The sequence below is a fragment of the Erpetoichthys calabaricus genome, chromosome 2 (assembly GCF_900747795.2).
Source record: "Erpetoichthys calabaricus chromosome 2, fErpCal1.3, whole genome shotgun sequence".
In the NCBI taxonomy this organism is placed as follows: Eukaryota; Metazoa; Chordata; class Cladistia; order Polypteriformes; family Polypteridae; genus Erpetoichthys; species Erpetoichthys calabaricus.
The window spans coordinates 161,644,187-161,664,377 of record NC_041395.2 but is presented as its reverse complement, the minus strand read 5'-3'; the positions used below and the strand labels follow the sequence as shown (position 1 = coordinate 161,664,377).

The 20,191-nt window shown below is 36.4% G+C and overlaps 1 protein-coding gene across 2 annotated transcripts in view; it reads left to right on the top strand.

The window, feature by feature from the left end:
• The window catches only part of fndc3ba (fibronectin type III domain containing 3Ba), a 532,014-nt gene that overhangs the window by 431,063 nt on the left and 80,760 nt on the right, over window positions 1–20,191 (top strand). For both annotated transcript variants that reach the window (XM_028794708.2, XM_051923036.1), the window contains exons 11-12: window positions 13,749–13,802; window positions 18,944–19,068. In XM_028794708.2, the coding sequence (XP_028650541.2) occupies window positions 13,749–13,802; window positions 18,944–19,068 (179 nt within the window). The remainder of the gene's footprint in view (window positions 1–13,748; window positions 13,803–18,943; window positions 19,069–20,191) is intronic.

Genomic DNA, 20,191 nt, shown 5'->3' with positions numbered 1-20,191 from the left:
GAGCTCAGGTACAGTGGAACCTCGGTTCACGAACGTCTCGGTACACATACAAATCGGTTTACGACCAAAAATTCCGCCAAACTTTTGCCTCGGTTCACGACTACACACTCGGTACACGAACAAGCCAGTTTCCCTTTCGGTTTGTGCGCGGCAATGATTTCTGCACGTGTTGTATTGTTCTCGGTCAGACATGCGTGCTTGCACGTGCGTGCATGCTTTCGCTGTGAACTCTTTGTGCTCTATTTCATTTCCCTTCCGATTCGTACACGCCAATTACTGTATTTAAGCACGTGTTAAGCCTCTCCCTGTTCATTGTTCTCAGTCAGACATGCGTGCTTTACCTGTGAACTCTTTGTGCTCTACAGTATTTCGTGTGCTTTTGCAGTTAACCATGGCTTCTAAGCAAGTGAAGAGTGGTGAGAAGAAAGTTTTGCAGAAAATTGAAATCGAAGTAAAGAAAGAAATTAGCGTTTGTGTTACTGATCTTGCCACCGAGTACTGTACAACAAGTCAAAATCTACGATTTCGACTATTCTAAAGCAGAAAGAATCTATTAAAGCAGCTGATGTTGCAAAAGGAGTTACAGTGTTAACCAGGCAGAGGCCTCAGGTGCTGGAAGAGGTGGAAAAACTGTTGCTAGTGTGGCTGAACGAGAAGCAACTTGCAGGGGATAGCGTAAGCGAGGCGATGTTATGCAAGAAGATTCATGGAGATTTGCTGCAAAACTATGCTTCTACGAGTGGCGAAAGTGAGGAATTTAAAGCTAGTAGAGGATGGTTTGAAAAGTTTCACAAGAGAAGTGGCATTCGTAGTGTGGTAAGGCATGGAGAGGCTGCTAGTTCCGATGCTGAAGCTGCGAAAGAATTTGTGAAGAATTTCACAAAATTAGTGGAGGACGAAGGCTACATCCCGCAACAAGTCTTCAACTGCGACGAGACCGGATTGTTCTCCAACCAGTTCCTCCTCACTTCATGCCAGAACTCAACTCATGCAAGTTTAGTTTTCTTGGTGGTTTTATGGTTAGTTTTTGTATTACGGACTTTTCAAATGTTCATTTTTCGGTTCGTAGCGTGAATTGTTGCAATGTTACATTTCTTGGTTGTTTATTAAATTTCTGATTTTTCAAATGTTCATTTTTTTCCCTGTGTTTAAAACTCATTAAAAAAAAGTTTACACAGCGATCGGATTGTAAGGCTATTAGCGTGAACTCCTGCAATGTTACTTTCTTGGTGGTTTATGGTTGGTTTTTAAATAAAGCTTGGATTTGTTCAAATGTTCCTTTTTTTCCCCCTGTGCTTAAAACTCATTTAAAAAGAGTGTTTACAGTGATCGGGTCATAAGGCTACAGTATAGCGCAAACTCTTGCAATGTTAGTTTTCTCTGTTGTTCAAAGTTTTCTCAGTGTTGTTCAATGTTTTTACATTTAGTTTACTATTACGCTGTGCATTCTATGGTTTAATTAACTATATTTGTGCTTAAAAACTTAAAAAAATATATATTTACATACAGTTCATATGGTCTGGAACGGATTAATTGTATTTACATACAATCCTATGAGGGAAATTGCTTCGGTTCACGACCAAATCGGTTTATGACCACAGTTTTGGAACGAATTATGGTCCTGAACCGAGGTTCCACTGTATTCTGCCATGTTTATGTATTAATAGAAAATTCGTGTCCGTATGTGCTTTGTGCTTTGTAAATAGAACATATTTAAAATCAATGGGGAAAAAAAATTAAAAATGGAGATTGTGATGCTGATGTTTATCTTGTTATATGAAAACAGAATGGCATGCAAAACTACATCAAAAATACTTATGCTACATAAAGTCAATAAATGATTTACATGTGTTGAAATGTTATCAATTACTACTGTTGATGTTTGTGGGGAGGTACACAGGCTGGCATAGCTAATCAGCATTACTCAGAAATATTATCATTCTCATGTAACATAGGTTTCTAGTTAAATACTTTATTAACATTACCTACTTTATGATTACTTCATCCTTTTCTGAAATATTCCAGTTTCTGTTTCTGTGAGTAATTCCAGTTTTTGAGAGTAGTTGTATTCATCGGTTTCAGATTACTTCAGTTTAATGCAGTGCATTTCATGCATTTCAGTCATGCCAAGTTGTTACATAGCAGCAAAGGCAAACTCATTTCATCCTTCACCAGTGCGCCAGGTAATAAATAATAGGCTGAGTAACTCTGGAAAGGAGGTGAGCAGGGCGCCACATTAAATGTGCAGTAAGCTATCCTAACCCACACCCCTATGCATAACATTTTCCATATAGGTTTGTGTGCTTAAAAGCTGACCACATTTAAACTTGAGTGAATGTGTGTTGGAGCTGCATGTTCACAGTCCAAAACAGGGTCTCATCTGGCTTTAAAGTCATGAGCAGGTTGGTAACACGGAGTTGGCAGATAAAGCTGTCCCTGCTTCAACACTTCACCCAGTTGTATTTTGGGCTCCCTGTCTGTGCAGAGTCAGAAATGTAACTGATAGTAACCTACCTCTTCAGACATTCAGCAGATTTGCAAAATAACATTGGTGCTTGTTTTGTCTTGGTAGAGTATTATATTACTCTACTTTCCCCTATTGTATTATTAATATGTAGCCTCTGTCAAAACGCCTCAAATCTCACAGACTTACCACTGTTTATAATGTATTATAGTATATAACTTCTCCCCACCTTCCCTCCTACATCTATAACCTCAGACAATTAGGTGTAGTAAAAGACAAGCAGGAGTTTAGTTACAATTTAAACAATGTATTATTGGTAATATTCATAAATAATAATATTCAAAGTACATGTGAATATTGGCAACCATACAACCTGATAAATGGTGATGTGTAGTTCAGGCGGCACACAGACTTGTTAGTTACTTAAAAATGTCTCTAGTTAAGGCATCATTTGTGGTCAGCTTTCTTCAGAACAGGCCGTATGCCTGTCTCAATATGGCTGCCGAGCTGTGCTCTTCATTGTGTTGTTCTTTTCAGTTCATGCATCAGTTTGGTAAGAGAGAGAGAGAGAGAGTGAGGGAGTGAGCAAATTTATAGGTTTTCTGTCCAACCCCTAGAGTCAATAGGACGTCATGGTACTTAAAGGCTTCTGATACAAGCCAATTCCAAACAGCCTTACTTCAGACCAATGGGGCACAGAATACCTTCATACCTGCCATCCCCCAAAACCATATGTTAAGGTAAAGCTTGGCAGTTAGGTAGCCTGGCTTTCTTGCGGGGGGGTTGAGAGATAGTCTTTAGCAGAGACACATTTACCAAACTTGTTTCAGGCACTTCCCCCAACTCTGTCGTAAAATTCACTTTCCTGACTTAGTTTTTCCTAAGTTACAAATAAAGACATACAAAATATTTATCAACTTGTATACAAAATATCACATCACAACAGTGCTTCAGAGAGTAATTACAGCCCAACGCTTTATGTTATGAAAGTAATATAAATACACTTTATTTTACAGCCAGCCAGATGTCATATATTAATAGTCATCCATTATGTCTGAAATGTGATTTATCTGTTTTGGAAAAAGAAACAACAGACAGGGGAAAGTAGGTGGCCAACACTTTAAATATTGCCTTAAGAAAAATGTATAGAAAGCATGAGTAGAAGGGAAAATATTACATTTACATGTGCCACGTTTCTATTTAAAAGTTCATCTTATTTTGAAAGCAATCCCAGGTTTTTAGCCATTTTATATACTGCATAATTCTTACTGTTTAGGTCATAACAGCATGAAAGGTGATGCAGTTTTACAAAACATATTTGATATAATCACATTTTCAGTAGTGGCATAAAGATGAGATACCTCCAGTTCAGTTACAGGTTGGGACTATTTTTTTTCTTTTCAATGAATATATTTTTGATTTGTGGACTAAAGACAGACTAACACAAAGCAGAAAGCAAAAGAACTTAGTAGATTAAAGCATGATTTGCTAATACTAATGTACAACTCTGAAAACTGGTGGCATCTTAAAGGTTGCTAGCAATGCTTAGTTAGGTTTATTTAAATGTAATGCTCATTAATTAACTCTAGACTGCAAAGTGAAATCTCTGCAAAGCACACACTTGTTTTTTTAAAAAAAGCACAGTTAAGACGATCAGTCCTGCAGGTCATAGAGGACAACAAGTAAACTTTTACCTCAATTATCCTTTGACACTGTATAGCATCCATTACAGGTGTAACAACAGGTAAATATAATAAATAATAATACTAATATCATTGTATTATTAATAACGAGGATCAATTTTCAAACTGGGACAATTGGTGCCTCCTTAAATAGTGAATTTCTTGGTAAATTGAAAGTCAAGTCAAGTTGGGGAGCATGCACTGGTACAGTGCATTGCCGCACCCACTACACGACAAATCAACTCGGGATCCCGGTTGGCAACCCCCCAGGCAGACACGTGGTCCAGTCCCACCCTCTGCAAATGACCTTTTATCTGCCGCAGCCAGGTGTTACGTAGGCAACCCCTTGATTTGGTCCAGCCACTCAGGTCCTCAACAATAAGGATCCTGCGAGCTGGATCACCCACAGGGAATCGCACCACATGGCCGTAGTGCCGTAACTGACACTCCCTCACAATGCAGGTAATGTGCCTCATTTGGGACTCCATGAGCAACCACTCATTCAACACCAAGTCAAACCAGCGGTACCCAAAGATTTTCCGAAGTGACACATTACCAAAGGAGTCCAGCCTTCGTCTCAGGTCACTGGATAGCGTCCATGTCTCGTAACCATATAGCAAGGCAGGAAGCACCAGGACTCTAAAGATTCAATTAATATGGAAGGACATATGAGTATAAATACAGTAAATCCCAAAACGAATAGACCTTATGGACCTGGTAAATGGGAAGCATAGATGTCTGAAAAAAATTAACCTTTTTTTTTTTTTTTTTTTTTTTTTTTTACCTTTTTGCCTGCTAATTGTCAGCTCAGCACTAAGACATAGTACATGAGAGTCTCAGATTTTCATATTCCTCTGAATTTATTTTATTTTAACTACCTAGTAGAAATGTAATAAAAGTAACAGAAGTTGAATACAAAGACCATACGACATGCATATCAGAAGAGATCATCCACTTGAAGCTAAGCATGTTCAGGCCCATCCAGTGCTTGGATAAGAGACCATCTAGGAAAAGCCTTGTAAGAGGTGTTGGTGAGGCCAGCAGGGCACACTTACCAGGAATGTGGACCCCAGTGCAGTGATGGGGACACTGCACTGTAGAAATGGTGCTGTCCTACGGATGAGATGTAAAACCAAGGTCCTGTCTCTCTGTGGTCATAAAAGATCACTGGGCATCCTTCATAAAGAGCAGTGTGTATGCCGATGTCCAGAGTAAATTGCCCTCCATGGCCTAGTGCAGGGATGGGCAATGTCGGTCCTGGAGATCCGCAGTGGCTGCAGGTTTTTGTTCCAACTGAGTTTCTTAATGAGAAAACAATTATTGCTGATGAAACACTTATTGCTTAAGTGACATTTTGATGCTTCATTTTAGTGGTCTCACTTGTTAAGGTTCCTCACCCTCAATTGCTTATCTCAATCTTAAACAGCTGCATTCATTGTTTTAATGGCTCCTTATTAGCAATAAAATGTAAATGACAAAGCAGCCAACAGTTCTCCATCCAGTTTGTTTTAATTTACGTCTGTGTGTGTTCATCATGCACTGTTTGTTTTAATAAAACATTTAACAGAAAATGTGACAGACTGAAAATGATCTATTTTAGGCTTCAAATCATTTGGATGATATCCTTGGAGAGTAAAAAATCTATGATATAAGAACCTTACATTGCAGACTAACAAGCCATAAAATTAAATAAGGTGTGAGACTGGCAAGGATTGGTTTCTAATTAAGCAGTTGGGTTGGAATGAAAACCCGTAGCCACTGCGACTCTCCAGGACCGACATTGCCCACCCCTGGCCTAGTCATTCTGGGCCCCTAATCATCCCGTGTCTCTAACTGGCTATCTCTCTCACAGCTAATGTGCGGTGAGCGTACGCCACCACATCATCCACATGGATGCTGCACATTAGTGCTGGTTGAAGTGGCTCTCCATTGACTATATAAAGCACTTTGAGTAGTGAGAAAAGTGCTATACAAATGTAAAGAATTATTATTAGTATCCATTAGGATCATGTAAATCTTGATGGATGAGAGGCAGAGCTTTAATAGATTTTCTCAAAATAACCTCAAACAAGTAATGCGCTTTTAGTAAATTGTTTGTAGGATCTATAACATTGTTATTCCAACACAGACGCACATTTCAGGATCTTTTCACAATACACATTGCATACAGTGACTGGCAAAGTGGCAACGGTAAATATAGACATTAAACCAAGGTTCCATTAGACTGCTTCAGTACTTTAAGAGGCATATATACAAGCATTGTATCCTGAAGTAATCGTTTCATCAGTAAGCTCCCTTTTTAATTTTAAAAGACCATGGAAAGCCTAGATGCATCTATCCATTTTTCCATTTCCTGAACTAGGTTAATCAAATGTAAAAAGGGGAGAAAAAAATAAAAGACATGAAAGTAATAAAAACAGGATTTGCGTAAAAGGTAAACAAATATTGCCTTTGTGCTGCAAATCCAATCAATACTCATTACAGTAATCGATATGCAGCTCTTTGGATCTTAATTAATGTTAAATTGTAAATTTTGCTGTAACGCTGCTGCTGTCTTCAAGAGGACGCTTTACAAAGCATATCCAACTTTTTCGATCTCCTTCATAAAATGCAAGATTTCTAGCCAACTTCAGATCTGGAGATTTTGTGCCTCATTTCCAATTTATTGATGAGAAAATAGTCCTAGCTCCCTTTTAAAACCAAAGTAAACGTTAAATGAAACCTGCTTCAATCGATATACCCTAATAACACATTTCTCACAGGAAACACTTTGGTCAAGTCCCATTTATAGTCTAGTGGGCTTCAAGCCAATATAGCATTCTCTCAGATGCTCCCAAAGAGGCAATTTGAAGACTTTAGCATGTAACCATTGACTCTTGAGTTTTACTGACCTTGACTTTCTTTATTATTCTTTCTTAGAAATGCACAGATTCGAGTGAGTCTAAAATTAGTCAAATGAATTGTAAATAAAAACAGAAAACGTTCATATGATGAAAGTATTCTGGAAAAAAAAATTGAATAAAAATCAAACATTCATTGCAATAAAATAAATAGGGCTAATATGACTAATGAAATTTGTAGGTTTTCATATCATTTTATGAATAATACAAAAATTATTTTGTTTGATTAGTGAAAACTGATGTTTTTATTAATTTATTCAGGACTCGGTTCACAGTATAATAGTAAAAACATATTGTGGTGTCTAATGATGCATGCAGTCAACTGATTTCACATTGGATATCTTGATCTAGTGAGCATGCTGGGTCACTGAATTCAGGCATCAGCTACTTACATGAAAAATAAAGAAATTCAATTAAAAGATGTACATTGGCGTATAAAAAAAGTTCAGCAATAATCCTACAAGATATCAGTTAACATTTCTTTCTGTCATCTGCAGCCTCCACTCAATACACATAACAACATATTAAACCATACTTTTTTAATAATTGTTATGTAAAATAATGAAAAAAAATATTCAGGAATGGAAGCATGATGTAAATTCAGTGCCAAGGGATGAAATCACAGCACAGAAAATTAAGAAACAGGGGAGACAGTCCACCCTGCTATTAGGTGTTCAATTATGTGGTTTTGGGGCCAGCATGAAAATGTGTTTTTTTTATGATCATGTCCTTCTACTATCTTTAATTATAACAATCATTTTCATGATGCATATTTGAATGTATACATTATTACGTCATGTGTTTCAATAGTTATTTGCAGAGAAAATAGAAAGCATATTTAATTAAACTAGCATAGAGAAAATACATACGTAACACGAAATTAATGAAAATTGCAACACTGTAAAATAATACAACAAAAAATTCAATTTGATCAAAACCCTCACACTCCAGAAATTCTTATGGGTGCCAACAACAGCATCTTTTTGAAAGTAATTGCCAACCATCATCTACACAAATAAACACGTACAGTTAAAGATGAATGATTTTATAGGAAACAAAGTCACAGCTGAAGCAACATCATCATTCATAGCTGGGAATCACATCAGAGCAACTAAAATGAAAACATTCCACTTTTATTAAACCTAATTCTCATTTTATTGTAATTTGTAGAGCTCATCCTTTGATTATACATTTCATGATGTCAGTTTAAAAAAAAAAAGTATGCTAAAATATGCCATAGCATATTGAATGCTGGTTTCTCTAAAACTGAATAAAGCTTTAGCTGATCGCATCATCTAGGTGGAACATTTGCATAATTATCTCATCATTTTAGTATTATTTGAAAGTTAAATACTAAGTGTTAACCTTAGTGGCATGCTTACATTTTTGGGCACAAAATGTTTAATATTCACTACATTTGGATATTTTCACATTTTGTTATGTTATTATAAAAAAGAAATACCTTGTTTTAATAAAGCCTCACCTTCTTTGCTATTGAATATTGAGGGGCTCTGTGATGAACTGTCGCTGTGGCCCCGTTCAGGGTCTTTGCCTGCCTTTCACCTGGTGCAGCTAGGATCAGTTCTGGTTCCTAAATTAGATTAAATTGTTTTGGAATTGTTATGTTGTGTTCCTAGTTTCCTTCTTCAGCCTCTTTAAATGCTTTATAATATAAACCTTCAATCATTTAAGTTGACTGAGGTGATTTTGAGAGATTTCTGTTTGTTATTTCAGTAATGGCATAGAGCTGATACCAATATGTTTAAAATGAAAGCCTCACACCTGTCTTGACTAATTTCATAGCAGAATTCTGAGACAGTAGATATAGAGAATGGTTTCTCTGTTTTTTAATTTTCCTAAAACATAAAACAATTTCCTCTACAGTTTCATTTTTTCTCCTACTTCAGTGCAACACAGGAGAAAAATGGCATCTGCGAAATGCATGGTACACAGTTGGCATTGTTGGTACCAACATCATTAATGACTCTCTTAGCTTCAACAGACACTTGTTCCCTCATTTCCAAGTCTGCCCAATTCCCTGACACATTTTAATTTTTAAAACAAGTAATCTTGCAAAACGATCAAGTAAGTCATGCTTTTTCCATCATCAGAGTGTCATGCATGTATTCACTGTGACATTCACCAAGCAATTTTTAACATTGTTTGCTTACACTAAAACCCTGGGAATTAAACTTGGCCTTGACCTGGGAAATTTCTAGGTCGAGTTTTCAGGAATACTTGACCCTGGCTCTGTCCGCAAATACTCTCAAACCAGCAATTTACCAACAAGTTCTTGGAATAGCCTTCATGTTAAAAGTTTAAAAAGGAGTTAAAATGTTCTATTTATATAAAAGGAATTATCATCTCTAAGCTCAATGTTATATTTTTTTCTAAATATGTAAATTAGCACTCATCACATATAGTTGCTAAATACATTTCTCTGTGTGATAAATAATATTTTACATTCTGACAATTTGAATTTTAGACCATTTAAAAATTACCAGTGGCAAATGAGGACTTAAAATGCAGGCAATTCAAATAAAAAGTGAGTGTATTCTAACGAATATAATTGCTGTAATCATCTTAAATTCTCTGTCCCACAACCCTTCCCTGGCTATGCAGGTTAGGAAACTGGATGGGGGGGATCAAAAATCCTTCAAAGATGTTTTGTTTAGTGCAAGAAAAGAAGTCAGTCCTTATAGAAACTTGCCCAAAGCAGTGACCATCACTAGGTGGGATGCCAGTCCATCACAGAGTACGCTCACTTTCATAAACCTTACCTAATAAATACTGCCAGTTATCTTGCCTCACAAAAACTGGATCAAGTTAATGTGCAAAATTATCCTTAGCATTATTTAGTGCCAACAATTCACTTCACTTAGTTAAACCAATTAAACCCAGTCTAGCTGGAGTTACCATTTAACTTTTCTCAGTTAAATCCAACATAATTTGTGTTACCAATTAACTTTACTTAAGTAAGGCTGACATATATATTGTTTACTGTTGTCAATTAATCCAACTCACTGTCTCCAGCAGGGGGAGCTTGCTCCCAGGAAATATTTTTTTAAATGCAGGACACACTTGAACCTATATATATACCCCTTCAGTAACCATGGTGAAATAATTAGACTACAGAAATATGGTACCATAGGAGGTATATATATTTAATTTGCTTTAAAACACAGCTTTCACTCCCAATATACTATATACTGTAATCATTTATACATTGTGGCTTGCAAGGGGCACACCAGCTCCCCAGTCCCGGCACAAACAGACGCAGACACAAGTTCATAAACACAACACATGCTTTCATTCAGTGGAAAACGCTTTCCTCATTTCCCACAGCACAGTATAAAGCACTTAAATTGCAGCACACAGCACTGTTTCTTTCTTTCTTTCTTTCTTTCTTTCTTTCTTTCTTTCTTTCTTTCTTTCTTTCTTTCTTTCTTTCTTTCTTTCTTTCTTTCTTCTTTCTTTCTCTCTTTCCTCTCCCCCTCTCCACCTCCACTCCTCCCAGCAAGCATCGACCTCTCCCTCCCGACTCTGGCTCCAGGAAAAATGGCAGCTGGTTTCTTTTATCCTGTACCCGGGAATACTTCTGGTGGCCTGCTAACGTCAACCAGAAGCACTTCTGGGTGAGGCGGAAGTCCAACAAAGTAGATCTGTGCAGTCCCTGCAGCACCCACGGAACCCAATACGGCTGTACCAAATTTCAACACCCATGGAGCCTTGTAGGAATTCAAGACACTGCTGCCACCCAGGGGGACAGCCATGTAATACTCCAGGGCTGATAATGCCCTGTGCAAGTATGCATGTCTTCTCTCCTGGTTCTTCCTTTATGAAGGTGTCCTAGCCATCTGCCACAACATACATATTCAGACAGAAGAAAAACCATTTGAGCAGTCCAGTCATCATCCAGTATTTCACTAGGGAATGCTGATTGTATGTCTGGCTCGGCGGAATGCAGGAAGCATTGTTCTTGTAGGTGGCTACTAGCTTTTAGAAGGCCCCTGACCATTATAAATACCCACATATTTTGCATGTTCATTGAGCGTTTTATTAAACTTGTATGGGTTACTACCATCTGAGCTTATCTGAATATGTTATACATGGACTATGCTCTTCTAAGACTCAAACTCAACACATTCTTTTGACTATGTAAGCTAACATAATTGGGGTCAGAAATCACAATTATCAAACAGTCATTGTTTTAAGTCTGGTTACACACATTTAAACCTGGATTATGCTGCTAATTAACCTATTAGTATTTTTTTATGAATTTGAAAGAAAAAAAAATTTTTAAAAACATGACAACAGTATATGCTGCACTGCATGCAACCCATTTCACTAAATTTCTTATGAAATTTTAAATGAATTTAGATAAAAGTGTCTTGTGATCCTGAATGGTAGCAAAAAAGAAATCCATCTGAATAAGTGAAGGGTTAGGTTTAAGGTTAAAAGGTGGACTTTGCCTTGAAGTAAGTAATTTGTTGGAATAATAATAACATGGTATCCCAGGAGTCCACAACATTCAAATGTGAGAACCCTTGTTTTATGGTACTTGCATTGTGATCAAGAGCATCTGTATGACATCTTTAAAATTCAAGTCACACTTCGTTGAGTTTGTATGTGAAAGTATTACTTAATGCTCTGATTGTCTGATCCTGTTTAAAACATATATTTTCAAAGAAACATAATTAAAACCTTTCACATGGAAGAAGTATTTAATTTTCCTTGTTACTGATGTCAGAAAGAGATGCAGAGTCTCACAAATAACAAAGAGACGGTGGGTTACAAAAGCATTTAATTGCTTTTTTTTTACATTTGTATTTGAACGTGCTCAACTGCATAGTAGGTGAGCTTTTCTTGGTCATTGCATCTGATTAACAAGGAAACTGGCTTCCTGAAATCTCTTTTGATTTGAAGACTTATTGGCGAAAATCTTTTTCTCATTAATTTAATACTAAACTTTCATTTTAATAACCTTCCAGAATATACTGATATTACATAAGAAACATGGTTAAAGGGTTCCTGATATAAAGTTTAAAGACAGTATAGCACCTTTAACTTTGAAGACTGCAACACAGTTTGGTTATTCTGTTAATTTTTGACTTAATTTGCAATTACTTGATATTGGTGAATATGATTGTTTGGAATGGCACTGGAACTATTTGTGAAAATTTAATTGCTGGGAAAAAAGATACCAGAGATTTCCCTGGTGGTATAAATGTCTTGTGAGTTGCTTGTTTTTAGAACCCAGTACTGCAACATTGACCTATAACCCTTGACTAACCTTAATTTCCCATACTTTATATTAGATTTATGTAGCTGAGAGAAAAATTGTGGCTTTCTGCCAGAAAATTGATGCAGTCCTAGCATTTATTTTCATTCAAACCAAACACCTTCATCATTTCGCTCAGTTTGAGTTTCTGCACACTCCCATACTGCTGTACTGTTTGTTTTATGTGATTGTCACATGCAGTACTGTATGTGCAAACTATTGTGTGCTGCTTATTATACTGCGTTGTAGGTACAGTTCATAGTTAAACTATTTTCTGCTGTCCATATAGTAATAAAATTAGAATCTTGAGACTTTCAAATGCAGATTCTTGTTTGAGTAATTTTTAGTGAACTACCGTAGAGAGAATTCTAATTGCCAGTGCCTGTGTAGAAGATTGCCAAACTTCATATTGTTATATTAACATAACTGCATTTAGAATATTTTTACTTAAATAACTGATCCATCATCATAAAGCTCCACCTCCATCCACATTTTCTTCCTCCCCTGGCTTTTGATCAAAACGTACAAACTACCTTAACCTTTTTCTTCTCAGCATCACACCTCTCACCTCCACACTAGGTCTTTCTCTTCACTCAGCATTCATCTTTCTCTCAATAATAACATTCCCCACGTCCGTTTTATTTATCTCATTTCTTATATTTTTTTTCAGCCATGTCTCACTACCATACAACAGACTACTCCCACCACAACTTTCATAAATTCTATTCTTCAATGCCAGAGAAAGAATCTAGTAGTCAGTATGCAGAAAACACCTGAAATTTCTTCCAGGCGCCTCTCATCCATGCTAGCACTGTGGTGTCCAGAACTCCATTTGCACCTTAGTAGCTGTACTTCAGTACTTTCTCCAAAACAACTCCATTGCCAATATCTAAATATACACTTAGTATATATGCACATCTCTTACACTTTCTGTCTTTCACTCCTCTGCATCATTTATGCCCTCCGAACTGTTTTTCCTTATAGATTGCTCTGCTACCTTCTGCTTTAGTTTTCTACCACTTCTTGTTGCATTTCATCTTTTCCTCAAATGCCATTTAACATCAGCATTTCATGTTTCTTTGTATCTCAGTGTTCCGTTTGTCCAAATCAAATTTCTTCTAATGTTTTCTATAAAACATTCTTCATTGTTTTCCACTTGCCACTGATTTCTGATGATTCTGAGACCTCATTTGCTCTCGCTACCAATGTTTCAGCTATTTGACTTCTCCGACTCTCCTCTTTCAACTTCCAGGGCTTCAGCCTTTATAATTACTGTGTGCCTCTGACTAAATGATCAACAACCAAGCAATGTTGTGATACATATAACTCATATATGTATTTACTGTATGCATCATATAAATGTTTAAAAGTCTAATGTGGATATTTATTTTTTTAATTAAGGTTTTTCTTTGTTATTATAGGCACCCGCAGACAATGGTTCCAAAATTTCTGGTTATCTATTAGAATGGGATGAGGTAAGTTATCTAATACTAAACTACAATTTGCAAAATTTGGAAAACACATTTATGATGTAGGAGAAATAAAAACTTTTCTGACAGTAATTGATCAGTCAATCTGGCTTAATAAGCATTTTGCTCCTTCTTGTCATGCTAAAGTTTACTTTACCTACTCCTTTACAAAAGCGTAAAGTCATTAAACGATGAAGTGGCTGCTTCTCAAGATTAAAATGAGACAGTTCTGTGCAGCAAACCTGGAAGACAGTGGCATTGCTTGTTTTATGCATTTTTATGAAATGTATCTCTGTTTTTGATATTAAATCCAAATGTTACAAAAGAAAGACCAGTAGAATAGAAAGCCTTTATTGCCATTGTAAAAATTACAAGGAAATTACGTCTAGGTCTAGGTATGTCTAGATATGTTAATGGGCAGTCAACATGCACTTAGACCATGAAATTATATTTTAAGAAAGCCCTAGATTATTATATGGAAGCAAGCAGTTGTTTTGGTAACAGTATTGTGTATGATGTTACCTGCTTTCACATTTATTAAATCATTCATGTGGTACTGCAGGAGTGGCTTATCATCAAACTACACGTTGCAGAGGTTCAGGGTGATGCGCAATTATTATTTATGACACCCGTTTTATTTTCTGAATATGGAGATCACGTAAATGTGGTTCTACAGAGATTACTGTAGGGGCCTCTTCTTTTTCTTAAATGTATGTACATGGTTTTGACAAATATTAAACAAATGGGTTACATTTTCAGACAGCTGTAAACAAGAAGGATTAGTAGACTGCCTAGAGTCCAATAAATCATTACAGAGTGGAGCAGGAAAGAATTCATAACTGGGCTGATACAATACACAGCAAATTAGGTTTCTTTTTACAGATATACAGTGTTACATACAGGAAAGAAAAAGATAGACCTACTGTAGATATAAAATGTGAACTTTAGAGTTAGAAAGTATACATAATGGAAGAGGCTGTGATAGCTTCCGTACAGACTAAATCTAGCCTGGGTAAGGAAGCGATCAAAAAGGCTCCTAAAATGATCTGTTTTATGGGGCACTGGTTTATTTGTACACTTCAGAAGATGGTACATTGTACTTAAACAATCAACTTCTGTAACTTTTTCTGAAATTGCTTGTGCATTACAAAACGTCCATTGAAGAGACAGAAGACATGTTACATGATTGAGTGGTATGAGTTAGGATGAAAGACTGACGGTATTAATTTTTTTAGCCTTAATAAAAATAAACCCGTGATGTAAGTGTTGTAGATTATGAAAAGAATAAGAAGGAGCTTTGAAGCCATCTTTTACTTTACAGTTTGTTTCTCTATAGGGATACTTGGGCACATCTGGAAGCTGCTTAAAATATAATTTCACAGAAATATTAGAAAACATTTCTAAAGTAACAACTTGTTACTAAGAATATGATTGAAAGTAGCACCTTTAAGATTTTTAAACTCCAGCTGAGTGTTATTTTGGACATTTATCAAAGTAAACCCTGTTGGGTTACAACACTTTTTACAAGCGCATTAATTTTAAAAGTCTTATTTAAATATTCTAATAATTTCAGTGATCTATTGTCAGTCAGTCAGTCAAATTTCCAACCCGCTATATCCTAACACAGGGTCACGGGGGTCTGCTGGAGCCAATCCCAGCCAACACAGGGCGCAAGGCAGGAAACAAACCCCGGGCAGGACGCCAGTCCACCGCAGGACAAACACACACACACACAAACACCAAGCACACACTAGGGACAATTTTAAGATTGCATATAAAGTAATAATTGCTGGCACAATAAATAGAATATCAAAACAGAAATTGCACACATTCATTAAAATAAATATAAAAGTGTTCTGTTCAGGTAACATTATTCAGATGATCAGATATGAAGATCACATTCAGATAGTTTAGTCCAATTCAGATCCTGATAAATCGATTTTAAAAATGACTTCCCTGTTTAATTATTACTAGCCATATTACCTCTCAATGACAGGTAATAGAAGTACGAAAATTTGTGATTATCTCTTGCTCTATGTGTACCTTCAGGGCCTTTCCTAAGTATCCTTGTGTTTCTAAACCGCTGTTGACCGGCGCTTCCTCTTTTGAGCTCGTTCCCGTAAAGCCTGCTTCTCATACTCTGTCATTTTGAGGCTCCTTGCTTGTCTGATGTCTGCTTTTATACATCCCATCTTTGAAGGTGATTCTCCTATAACTTCTACACATGTTTCTCACACTTGCCCTTCCTCATTTGATTGTGCCACCGAAGCCAAACTGACCAATCATATTGCTCAGAGAGACTGAACATACACAGATCTTAGCATTTGACTATTATATAAGAGATTGTATCAAATGCACACGTTGAAACTGGTTGCGCTTATACTCACTTGAATAGAGTATGGAATGGCACAAAAAATGGTTAGTTGCACAGGCTCAGTTGAGTTTGAAGGTTCCTTCTGTTTTTATACAGCACATTTGTTAACCTCTGTCTCAATTTTATTTTTGTACACACTTTATTTTTTATAGGATCTGAAGCAATGTTATATGAATGATGTAAATGCAATGCTTGCAGTGTACTGAAAATGAACTTCCTATGTGTCTCTATGCCTCTGTCAAAACCGTAATTCATTTAATAGCAAATGCTTCCCTATTTCTGGTGCCACAGTGGCACCGTTGTTACCACTGTAGTCGCACAATCCCAGGAGTGTGGGCTCAAATCCTTGTCTGCTCATTTTCCTTCTACTGTTTGCATGTTTTGCCTTGTCTGAATGGGTTTTTTCCATGAATCCACCAGTTTTTCCTCCTATGTCCTAAACACATGCAGATAGGTTTCATTGGCTGCCTGATTTCAGTAAGTCTAACCTCTGAGTGACTGACACTTTGCCAGAAGGGCCCTCTCCGGGACTCTGAAATTGGATAGAAATGGGTCAGTAATTTGATGTAGGGGTGTTTTCCTATTTAGTGAATTTTGTGCTTTTAACGTCTTCCCATTCTTGTAACATAAAAACTCAAAAGCAGTGCCTAGACTGGGATTCAAACCTAGGACTATGGAGCTATGAGGCAGAAGGTCACCTATAATGAATCTCGGCAATTTAGCTTAAAAAAAAAGTAAGAAAAAATGCTAAACACACACCAAAGCACCGTGCTGTTGTGCATCCACTCTTGTGGATGTGCACGACTGGAATATTTTAATCAGTACAAGAAAAAAAATGCTTTTAAAGGCCTTGAGTAGTTCTTGTTCCAGTTTTCCCTGGATTTGCTCTAAATGGTGTAATATCACACTCCTGTGTACTGTGATGTTCACACGACAGAAGACCTCACAAGAAAGTTATCTTGTAATACACAATATTACTCTCTTGTACTTACAGGTGTTTACAATACTGTAAATGCATTTATAATCAAACTCTCTAAAACATTTTCTTTCTTTCTTTCTTTCTTTCTTTCTTTCTTTCTTTCTTTCTTTCTTTGCCATAGAGAGAACCTCTTTCTCAGGGGCACAAGAGGGAAACTTCAGGGGGAAGACATACTGCTGTGCTTTAAATAGATTTTTTTTTTCTCGTAATTCTTTTCTTCTAATATATTCAGTCCACAAGGAACTATACATAAATCACTATGCTATGACAAAAATGTTTTCAAGCTGCTTCATTCTATAAGGTCCTTGCTTTCCGTTATCTGCAATCCTGAGCTAAACACTTCAAGTTTAACCAGCCATCCATCACACTGTAATGATTCAGTTCTGAAGTCTTGCTGGGAGAATCATTCATCTGATCAGTGTATAAAACTTTCCTATGTATTTTGCCCATGAAAAGCCCAACTCTGCCTGTTTTCATATTTTGCCGTGTTCTGTATTTGCACTTGCCATATAATTGAAGTGGGCTTTTTTCTGTTAGTCTACTTTTTTTGTCATCTTAAACAATATTTGTTATTTTCAGCTTCTGTAACATGCATCTAGATTCCTAAGTAACAAAGGAAACCTGTTATTCTTCATAATTAGCATTAAGAATTATTATTGGAGAAATTCAATATCTAGAAGCAGCTGATGGAAGGCGTAATTTGCCAACTTTGTCATTTTTATAGCGCGTGTTGCCCATTTTCATCTCACGATTGAAAATGTATTTCCTGCCAATGTTCTTATCCTTTTATGAGCCCTAGAATGTCCTGGAGACTCTAATGTACTGCCAAGTTGTGATGGTGATTTTTTTCCTCCTTTTCTATCTTCTTTTTTTTCATTTATCTTACATTAGTTGCACATTAGGCAAAAGGCATTTGCTAGATTTATTTTTGCAACATTTGATGCTTGAGCAACATGTTGCTTTAAGCAGATTGCCTCTGCCAGCATGTTTCCTGCTGAAGATAACATCCCAGACAGTGTTTAGTTTGATAGAGAGATAATATGCCCACGAGTTGCATTTTTATGTATGTTGATTACTGAAAAAAGATTTTGTACCTGAAAGATTTATTTTAAACAATTTTCAAATTTTCTGATCAAGATATGCTTTTTAAACAAAATGCCACATTTTTATTTAAGTTTTTTTTACAGTTTTTAACATTTTGGTATAACTGAACGGGTAGCTGTCTTTACCATAAACAAGTAATTTTGTTTTTTCTTTAGAATCGTTCACCTCCGTTTACAGCAAATCAGACCCTACATTCTTTGTGTTGAAATTATTTCTGTAGATTAGAAGATGGCCATAAGTCATATTATTAAACTGACTTATTTGTATTGTACAATACACATTATCAAAAGAGTGGGCTTTGAGGCAGAGCAGCACTGTTATAAATGAAGTCTAGTCCGGTTATGCTGTATTTTAATGCCCGTGCTCTTGGACTAGAAGACCGCCAGATAGTTAGTGCAGAGAGATGCAACACCGTTTGATGTAATTGTATTTATTTACTTTATAGGGGGTGTGAGATGTTGGATGTGGATGTAAAGAATGCTTTAGTCAACAATTTGTGTGTTTTGTTTATCTTCACACAAATATCACATTCCCCTGTGTTTGCTTTTGCTTCATTTGGCATATTTCTTACTGTGTTCTACTTCATCTTTTACATACTGAGTTTACAAATGAAAAGAAATATAAAATCAGATTAAACTTGTGCAGGCTCCTCACTATTTTTATATCAACTGTTATTATGATTTATTTTAGGGAAAACGAAATAGTGTTTTCACGGAGTGCTATTCTGGAAGCCAAAGGCATCACAAAGTAGCTAAACTCTGCTCAGCCAGTGGCTACACGTTCCGACTAGCTGCACGAAATGATGTTGGCAGCAGGTATGTATTAACAAACGCTTAGTAACTGTTTATTGTGTGCCTTTGACTATGAATGCAATCACAAAATGCTGTGAAATGTAACCAAATAATGTGTATGTTACTTGTATATAATACCTTTTCTAATCAACAAATGGAAAATAATTTTGTAAAGCAAGCATAACATTGCATTCAGAATCCATCATAATGGCAGCAAGATAAAGATTTGCAGATCTTGTAAGCAAATAGCTGATTTGGCCCAGAACAGGGTACATCATAAAATGAATCAATCATGCTTACTTAACCAACTAAAATAGCTAGTATAAAATAATTAAAGTATAAAAGTATACTACTAGAACATCTCTATCTGTCATAAGTCCTTTGTGTTTTTAACTGCCAGAATGCAGCTGTGCTTTAGACATAATTGAATGCTGAAGTCTCCTTGCATTATTTCCACATTACCAACAAGAGACACTAACTGTTGTTGCAAAGTCCCATTGCCTTTCATCATACAAGTAACAAAGTTCAAACATTGCAGTGCAGTTCTTCAGAAAATTCAATAGGCAACTGCTCAATCTGTTGCTGTTCAGTTGCCTTATTATAGATTATGCAAACAGCTACAATGGAAAGATACTTCTGTGGTGTACCCGGTAATATGTTTAACTTGAGACGACTGTTCAGTCATTATTGAATGGTCACAAAGTCTCAAAGTATTAAAAAGATAAAAGCAGATAAATCCTTATCTTTGTTTTCTGTACAAGCAGAATTTAGGGTGGAATTTGGAACATACTGGAGAAATCTCACCGAATTCCATGTGAACTAATGCTAAGCAGGAACACTGTGTGGAAAAAGGGACTTCCTTCCTGTTTGTGACTGGTACCCACCACCAAATTAACATTCCTGTTTGTAACTGCTGACCCCCACCCGATTAATTGTTTTAGGGAATCACCTTTTTACTTCACGCTAGTGAACATTTCTAATATGCTTCCTCTTGGCTATTTTTGCATGAAAACATAGACAGATTTGTTTTTACTGTCCACATGCCTCTCTCTACTACCTTTTGGATTACCTTTAAAGTTAGTTTTCCATCCATCCATCCATTTTCCAACCCGCTGAATCCGAACACAGGGTTACGGGGGTCTGCTGG